At 35.0% G+C, this 9,524-nt stretch overlaps 1 protein-coding gene across 1 annotated transcript; it reads right to left on the reverse strand.

The window, feature by feature from the left end:
• Window positions 1–620: 620 nt before the first annotated feature.
• LOC123523947 (uncharacterized) lies at window positions 621–8,882 on the reverse strand. Its single transcript, XM_053539380.1, has 6 exons — window positions 8,739–8,882; window positions 5,882–6,419; window positions 5,399–5,557; window positions 4,609–5,139; window positions 4,236–4,296; window positions 621–3,847 (listed from the first exon to the last, which is right to left on the reverse strand). The coding sequence occupies exons 2-6, from the start codon at window positions 6,413–6,415 to the stop codon at window positions 879–881; spliced, it is 4,254 nt and encodes a 1,417-aa protein (XP_053395355.1). The 5' UTR covers window positions 6,416–6,419; window positions 8,739–8,882; the 3' UTR covers window positions 621–878.
• Between the last annotated feature and the right edge of the window lie 642 nt (window positions 8,883–9,524).

A 9,524-nucleotide genomic window follows, 5' to 3' on the forward strand; every position in this document is an offset into this window, starting at 1 on the left:
GATTTACACTGGTGGCAAAGGCAAAATCAGTCGTGTCCAGCAAGATAAGGGTTAATTTCGCGATATATACTCCAAGTGGTTGGTCTATGGTACCTTTCTGATTAGCTAGAAGTTAATACCGGATGGCGGACATTTTTTGATAAAGTCGCACCCTTATTTCTTTAAAACAGATTACGGTAAAAAAACCTGGTTTTCATGGATTTTCCGCGTCTCTTGTTATGTAAATTGAGGGAAAGTAAATGCCGCCTCCATAAATTTAAAGGCTAAAAAGTTGGATGAAAACCTAAATATGTCATTTTATAATTTCAATTCAAAGACATCTTAGAGAATTATTTTCTATGAACAGATATTTTTTATATTACCCATTTTTTTATACATACTTTATATGATTCATCGATCATAAGGGTAGATTATCATTCTAAGTAACATAATTTATATTAAAGTTACTCACTAAAGTCTTATCAGCTTATCAAAACAGTAGAAAATGGAAAGCGCATCCTATCAAGAAAAGTACGTATCAATATGTAATAGTAAACGCACAGAATGATTGTAACAACAACTACTCAGTTTATCCAGGTATGCTTTATTATTTAGGGATAAATATATTATTACTCAGTTTACCTTGTCCATTTTATACTTTGATCATAATTGATTATGAAATCACAAGTTTAATTTTGTATTCTGACACATTCAAGAGAAATTGATTTGATGTTATAGTAGTAGTATAAAACAACTGAAAAATGTCACAACAGAACCTAGGTTCGAGGAGGTGGAATGTATATCAAGAAGGGAGACAACCCATTAATCTTTCAAAACAATGATACAGCCATTCAGTGAATCTATTCATTTGATCTGGAGAATTTATTATACCAATCCAGTCAGTTCGTTCTTAGCTTACACGAAATACCATCACCATCCTCCTCTTGCACAAGCGTATGTATGCGAATATTCTTTCGTGTTTTTAAGAAATGTTCAATGTCTCCAAAACAGCCTTCACAGAAATACAGATGATCAACTATAATTTCAACACTGCAAGACAGATTTCTTATGCTTTGTAACATATTCTTCAGAGCTTCAGCTGTCATCCATAACTTTTTCGGACTGGACGTTGACAATGTAACGTTTTTAAGTGTTTTTAATTTCGGTGTAAACGTTATTTCAGTATCGAAAAAGTTTATCCCCGTGAGGGTTACTTCACGAAGACTTAGACATGCAGATAAACTTCTTCGTATGCCGTCTAGGTTCTGACGGACATTCTCACCCTTGGTTTCTATATATATTTTTATATACAGGAGAAAAGTCACACCAGTATGTTCGCATACAAATGTTTGTAACCTTGGAAGAGTTCGTACGGATCTCAGATCCAGCAATGTGTTTCGCAAAACTACCGATTGTACATTTGACTGCTCTATCGCTGTATTTATTGCAATGTTGTCGTCTAGGCATCCAGCTTCCTCTAGTTGAACATCTACAATACTTGGAATCACCCAAATGTATGCCAGTTGAGTTAATGTAAGTTCACAGTTGGTAAGATGTAGAGTGTGCAAATGAGACAGACGTGCGATAAGATTGAAAATTTGCTTTACATCATTTCTGAGATATTTTGAAGTGAGTAAATTTTCTATTGATAAATTCTGAATATTGTGACTAGAACATAAAATTCTTATCATATCATCAAGCTCCATTTCTGATTGATTTCTACCAAATATGTGCCATTTAAATTCGCTAATATCTAAGTGACCACCAAAACAAGTATATATTTCGTTCAAATGTAACGTTTGTAGGTCAGGAGCACTGCGTATGTGAGTCAACACACCGCTCGAGTTGGATATACACAATGTTAGCACTTTTGTAGATTGCATTTTTGTAGGTTTTTGTCCTTTTCGTTTTCTTTGTTTCGTAGTTGCAGCCGTTTTACAAGAACACGCACCATCTGCAGCACAGTGTACATCATCGAGGTAAACACTTGTAATAGAGGGATATGACAAGAGTGCTGTAATATCTGTGTGAGAAATTTCTACTCTGCTAAGGCAAAACGTATTCAAATGAACAAAACTTTTAAAAATGCCTACTAGTGTAAGTCTTGGGAAAAAGTATCTAAATCGCATGCATATCAGATTTTTAAACATTTGCAAATCTTGAACAGAAATTTTACAATGTCCCGTAAAGATGTTGACGTTTGTAACAGACTCGAGATCAATGTAATCTAGTTGTCTGTTATCAAAATAATCTAAGAAAACATCCTTAAGTTCTATCTTCATTTGACTCTTTCCCTTTCTGATTACTTCGTTTATACACTCAGCAATATTCGACTGAACAGTTTCAATAACTTTACATTTACAGTTGAAATCTTTCAACGCGCAGAATCTAAGTCTAAAATTCTGAACACATTCATCTCTGGAAGCAATGTCCGCTATATGTTCACAAATGCACTTCAGGGTTGATGGGCTCATTCCACTTATAAAAATAAAAAACTGTTGTAACTCTGTTACATTTCCTAAAGCTTTACAGTTTTTAAATATAGTGTTAATAATTTCATCTATATTGTGTACCGATGAGTATAAGGCGCTAAAAAACTCTTGAAATGTTTCATGAATAAACGAGACTGTCGAACACTGATGTACAGCAGATATTCCATGCAATGGAGTCAACGATAATAGACCAATTTTCAGACAAAGCTGTAGGTCATTTTCTGACAACTGTTCTTTGTTCCAAGACTTCATATCAAACACGCCCCTTTTCTCTTTAACAAATTGCATGTCAAACGCAAATTTAGATAGTGATATTAGCAGAGATGACATTTCTTTACAATTTTTATGTTGATCAAAACATTCGGGGAGATTCTGTTTCTTTTGATCATTTCGACATTTTTCGAAATCTCGTTCGAAATCTGCGTTAAATCTGTTCCTTTCTATTGCTCTGGAAAGTATCGTTTCAACAATAGAAGTATATATACTGCAAACAGATCCGTCTAATTTTCTACCTTCGTTCCACAGGCAAACTACCATTTTCAACAAAAGCGGTACGCTTAAAATAGCACTAATATTTTTCTCTATTACTTCTTCACAGAAATGCTTAGTTGTTTGTTTTTGGTTATCGTCATTATTGTTAAGCTTTGCAAAGACAGACTTGATCAGTTCAATCACTCCTTGATTGTTAAGTCCTTGCATTTTCAACTTGACGTCGACTTCGCCCGAAGATGGTCTAACTTTTGAGAGTTTCCATGGTCTAGTTGCGAAAAAAGTGGTATACTGACTTTTAATCTCTCTGTCCGGAAGTCCAGGTGTAATTCGTGGAGAAGCTGGCCTGCGATTAGGTATAGTCCATTCGTCTAAACCGTCCAAAATTACAAGGCAACTCTCATGCTCCTTTTCAAGGACCGTCTTTAAAAGATCGAAATGCTGCGTATCTAACAACTGTTGTCTTATCATTTCTTCGATGGATTGGTCAGGTTCTGCATGAGGTAATGAAACATAGAACAGGAAACGTACCTTCTTCATGGCTTCAATATCAATCTGCTTGGTTTCATAGTATTTCACTAGATTTACGCCACTCTCAACTAAGTGTGCTTCACACCAGACAGAAAGCATTCGTTTGCAAATTGTTGATTTGCCCATACCAGGTCTACCAGTAAGGAAAATATTCTTAAAACGAATGTCACTTTTGTCGGTTAAAAAGTCTCTATAAGTATGAACCATTTCTGTCATATTTCCTTCGGTAATTGTCCGCTCAATGTCAGGCTGTGCAAAGATGTCATCTAGCGGTTGATCTTCATTCGGTAGGAATGGAGAAACTTCTGTTTTAAGGTAGTACTGTGTGTACAAGTCTAGTAAATGTTTTTGGAGTGCTGGAAAGAACAGAAAATAGTGCTTAATTGCAAATTGGAAAAATATTTGTATAATAAAGTCAGCCAGTTGAAGATAGAAAAAAGCCATTCTCCACATTCCAAAACCTTCTTGGCATCTCCATTCACTTATATAAATGCAATTAATTAAGAAATCATGTAACTCTCATTCATCCATGCGGCTTTTCCATCTTTTGACGGTGCGAGGTTTTGAGCCCGAACCTGTGAGGGTCAAATGATTCGAAGTGAGTGTTGCGGGGGCCATTTATTATGACAATTGAAGTTTCACACTCGGGAGAGGAAAATGTAAGCTCCTACTGTTTTACTTTAATGTTTGTTTATTAAAACTGAAATAAACTAGTCGTTACTAAAGCATCTCTTAAATATTTACCTTGTTTCTCAGATTCATAAGGAGACTTGTCCATCTCACACCCCAAAACGAGTTGCTTCATCTAAATGAGAACAAAAGTCTGAATTCAAAAAAGTAGCACACTTTCAAAAACGAAAAGTTACCGTGTACCTACTCCGTATGTTTTTGGCTAGTCTCCCATTTACACTATTTAGATTAGATTAGAAGTCTGAGACATAAAGTCATTAAAGTTGTGATAAAATTCTGTTAAACGATTTTGACAGATTTCGTGCATTTTTATAACGAAGATTTCTACAATTACTTTAAAACAAAAATAATGTCCGGCATTCGAATAATGCGTTTTCAGGAATAGTGACATGGTACTGTGAATATGGTTTCAACAAGGTTTACCTACCTTTACATCAATTTCGCTCTCTATTTTACATCCTTTATCTTCCAGTGCCTTTAGATTTCTGGCGGATACGTCAAGTATTTCTTCTTTCCTTTGTTCCAATGTTTTACATGCTTCTTCCTTTGTCTCATCTATTTTCCTGTGCGTCTCTATCTCGTGTATATCTACATTATGCAAAATGTCCCCTCTCTTTGATTCAATATTACTCATTACTTGTGACCCGACATGAATAACTTCCTTCGTTATTTCTTGCCCTTTTTCTTTCATTTTTCTATCATATATAATTTCAGCTTTAATGGTCTTTTGTTCTATTGCTTTACAGGCATCGTTTGTTTTCTCGTCTATCTTTTTCTCACGCTCATCTATTTTATATAGCAACTCTTTTTCTTTTGATTCAATATCATCTATAACTTGTGATCCCACAGTTTCAATTTCTGTTACAACATTTTGTCCTTTCTCTTTAATGGCCGACAGGGCTGTGTCACGCATCTCGTTTGCATCTTCAACGCTTATTGAGATCTTGTCTGTTTTCAACTTGAAAAGGATAAAAAAAATGGTAAGTGCTGTGTTTCATTTATTATCAATCAGCTGTGCATACTTTTAATTAATGTAAACCAAGCATAGGGATAATTATAAGCCGGTGGTTAGGGGCTTTGATGAGGGGTGTACAACGGAACAAATTCTATTCAGTCAAGCCATTTTATATTTTGCTTCTTATATAACAATTATAAATATGGTTACAAGTATATTTTGATAAAATATATAAAGAAGGGAATAAATAAAAATGACTTACTGATTCAAGTTTTGAAATGGCAATTTGAGCATCACTGTCTCCCGTAAGTATCTTTTTGTCACTCAAGACTGTTATCATCTGGTCTAAATACGACGTGAGGTTTTCGTTTTGAATTTCATAAGACGCTGAATGCATGATTTCATTCCGTATAACGCGGACCTGAAATAGTTTAATTAACATAATACGTAAAGCATAACACGCCTATAATAATGATATAGTGATGCAATGTGTAAGAAGTTCAAAGTTGGGAATAACGTTATATATAATACACATTTGAAATTCGATATCTGATGTCAAATTTTGTCTACCTCGAAGGCATTTGCAAGTCTCGTTCTAAAAACACGTGCACAAAATATCATTTTAAGTCGATTTTTTTTATCTCGAAGTGAAATGTTCGATTCCTGGAATTGTGATATTCCGAGTTTCAATTGTCTATCTGGTACGTAAATACTAGCAATCATATACTATTTGAATGATTATTACCTTGCAAAAATTATCAATGCAATCTATTTTCCCTCTTATAGGAACATTATTGATAATGATTGTAAGAAGGCCTGTTAAGTCTGTTTCGGCGGCAGATTTCACATCATCCTGACAGTGGGTTCCAAGGAAACACTTTGCAAGTTCCCATATGTCGCAGTACCATTTACTCGGATCTGTATTAGGCCAGAACGGGGATCTCTCGTCATGGTCAAGAACAATAAGGTCATAGAATCTACTGCAGACATTATTCGGACATTTCCTTCTCCCTGTCGGGTTGTTGCAGAAACATCTATTTCTGAATCGTTGAATACAGTTGTTTCTGGGATGATCTGGTAGCAGATTGTCACGTGTACATTGTGTACACTGGACGCCCGATGAACCTAATTCTTTACCGGAAATGAAGGTCGTGTGTTGGTCTTGTATACATATTGTCACAAACCCTTCAAGACCTTGTTTAAGATACTTCAGTCCTAACGCCGCCCTCACCCAGTCTCTGTACCGGGGGTTCTCAAGCTGGTGGTGTCCCCCTGGCATCGTTCTAGGATATAAGTAATATGTTTGTAAATAGACTTGTATTGCAATAAACTTCACCTATAACAAACACGGTTAAACGAATTTAGGTTATACGGAACAATTAAGAATGTTCTGATTTTAACCCTTCTTTGTTCAATGTTATAAAATGAACACATCTGCAGGCCCTAAAGTAAAAATATATTGAAATAACATAGTTAACATCATATCGCAAAAAGTCAATATAAAACTTTTTTTCTACAATCTAGACATTCGCAAACATTGTACTTAGTCTAACAATTTTGAATAATAAAACAAACTCTAAACAATAAAATGATTGTTGATAGATCTCAATGACATTTAAAACCAAGTATAACAATGGAAATTGTTTAAGATCTGAAATATAATACGTGTAATTGTTCCGCTTTCAAATAGCCCTACCTATTAGGCAATTGAAAATATTTAACCATGCACCAATTATAAAGAAAGAACACTTAATCTATCTTACTGTGTACTTGCATATTGTATGTGTTTGTACCGGTGTCATTGTAGGGTATAAGGATCTGTTGCAATTATTTTATTTCTAGTACTAGTCCTTTTTATTATATTTGCTACAACCTTGTAACAATGGAATAATCTATAATTCTATACACTTAAGTTACAATCATAAACTATATCTATGGCAAAATAATTACTATACGAGACAAATTACGATTGCAATGTAAAATGTCATACTCTTATGGTTGTTGATGTGTGCCATTTCGTTATTTCATTCTGTCGTTGCAACGAAAATGCAAACGTCGATATGGCGTCCCGCCGAACGTCGCCCCGTCAAATGTCGTCCCGCAAAACGCCGCCTCGCCTAATGTCGCCTGCCAAACATCGTCTTTTCGCCTTTCGGAATGACATGATACTATAAAAGCAGAAATTTTTATTCGGGGAGACGTTCCGCGGGGTGACATTAGTCTGGGCGCCATTATGATATCGGCCTGGCGGCGTTCGGCGAGGCACCATAGCGATGTTTGTCATTGTGTCGCTGCGGCAGAACGCAATAACGAAATGGTACAGATCAAACATCATATGTTCAAGAGTTTCATGCGTGAAAATGCAAGTTTGCCGAACATGTTATCATTCTTTTGTTATAGTTTGCCCTTTTAAAATTAGTCAGCAAGGATAGCTTATGATTTTAATATTTCACATGTGTATGATTATTACAAAATAAACAATGAGTACAATAATGATAAACTGCAAAACAGTTTACCTGTAAACCCCCCCCCCCCCCCCCCAACCCCTACCCAAAAAAAAAAAAAAATATAATAAAAAAAAACAACAACAACTGATGAAATTTAATCCGTATTACGTAAATCAGTTTGCGATATATATAAATAACGCTCACTTTATGTTTGTAATAAACATGGGCCATCAGAAACAATTTTTAGTGGTTGCGATGAGTTCACTTTAATCGGAGTTTACTGCGCATTGTTACTAGACTGATCTAATGTCGTCGACTTCGCATCATTTGCACGTGCTTCCCCGCTATGGGTACGAAAACTCACGTGAGAAGTGGAATTCTTTTATTTGAGGTAGCCATTCAGCTGGCTTGTGGAACATTATTAGCGGCGCCTTACATTTATACATATCTTATGGTATTTTAGGTTATTTACTATCCACGTTTTTGCCAATGTCATGTCAAATTACTGTAAGTCTTATCGTTCTGAAGCGAATGTATGATCATTAAGCAACATTGTGAGCTTTAACATTTGGCATTGGAAGTCATTGTCAGTTCATTAATGGTTTTAGAATGTCACTATTTACAAGGGACTGGGCACTTTGGCATAGCAACATAGACTATAACTATGTAATAATTTACTAAATTCTATCAAGATATATATATTATAATATGTCTACAATTCTCTAGCATTGTCTCTGTTACTCAACATAGTCTCTTTTCTTTAACATGATTTGCAAGAATGGTACTCAAGATCTAAATCAAAATTAGCAGTATCCAAGGAAAACGTTCAAATACATAAGTAAACATGAAACACGCCGCCTGATCACATAACAGGGTGTTTATAACAAACCAATCAGTAACTGAACAACAAAGCGAACATACGTAGCCGAAGGATGACTCCACGGCGGAATGTGTAACCTGTCAGTTTTGCATGTGACTCAGTTGTGGAGCTAAATGTAAAAGGAATGCGAACTTTTTAATAACATAACTCATCACTGACCGGAAACGTAATGCAAGAATAAAGCTTAAAACAGTTTGGTATAATGGTTTCTTAAGACTATTATATCACACTACCAATTGTAACAGTGATTAAAATGAAACGTTTATGAGACATACCTACTAAAGTCCTTCCGATTTTACATTTTGTAAAGAATAACAAATAACCAGTAACAAATAACATGGGCTTGTTTGCGGTTTCTATGCACACAATTCTCTACACAAACCTTTTATAAGTATCTATTTCATTGATCAAAATATATACTGTGGGTTAAGTTTAAGTCCTCAATCCTACCTGTCAAGGATTTATTGATTATAATTGTAAAGACTGTAATATGATAGTACAAAAACAACTAGAACAACTTAACTTTGATAAAATCATAAATATACAATATCATAATATAATAAACAAGAAATTTCTTCTTTTAAAAAAAAACTAAATCTGTAAAGAACATTCTTCAGCGTGTTGTTTGCATGAGGTTTGGGTTTTAGGCCACCTACACACAAAATGGTCAAGGTGAGCTGCTGTGATTGCCTTGTAACCGTCGTCTGTTGCCGTTCGTTGTCAACAATTTCACTGTTTAGGCTCTATAGATCACAATTTCAAACCAATCATACCGACGCTGTTTTAGAAATTTGGTCTCGGGAAATATCGAATGTGCTTGATACTTGAATATCCTGGCTTAGACCATTAGGTCACCATGTCAAAGCATAAAAAAACCTTGTTAACATTAGGGGTTATATTTTGTACCTGATCTATAAAACACCTTGTCAAATTATTTGCCTTTACAAAATCTAGATCAAGTTAGAGACTAGGTCAAAATCTAGGTCTTAATGTCAACCCATAGAAAATGTTGTTTACGCTGTAGAGGTTATATTTTGAAACTTGGTAATGTCAGGTCAGAA

The sequence above is a fragment of the Mercenaria mercenaria genome, chromosome 3 (genome assembly GCF_021730395.1).
Source record: "Mercenaria mercenaria strain notata chromosome 3, MADL_Memer_1, whole genome shotgun sequence".
In the NCBI taxonomy this organism is placed as follows: domain Eukaryota; kingdom Metazoa; phylum Mollusca; class Bivalvia; order Venerida; family Veneridae; genus Mercenaria; species Mercenaria mercenaria.

What these genes read in the sequence shown, in the direction of transcription:
- LOC123523947 (XM_053539380.1), bottom strand. Translation starts at nt 6,415, where the DNA reads ATGCCAGGGGGACACCACCAGCTTGAGAACCCCCGGTACAGAGACTGG. An exon ending in GCATTGATAATTTTTGCAAG is followed by an intron (nt 5,558 to 5,881) that starts GTAATAATCATT and finishes AAACTATTTCAG; the next exon opens with GTCCGCGTTATACGGAATGA. An exon ending in AGAGCGAAATTGATGTAAAG is followed by an intron (nt 4,297 to 4,608) that starts GTAGGTAAACCT and finishes GTTCTCATTTAG; the next exon opens with ATGAAGCAACTCGTTTTGGG.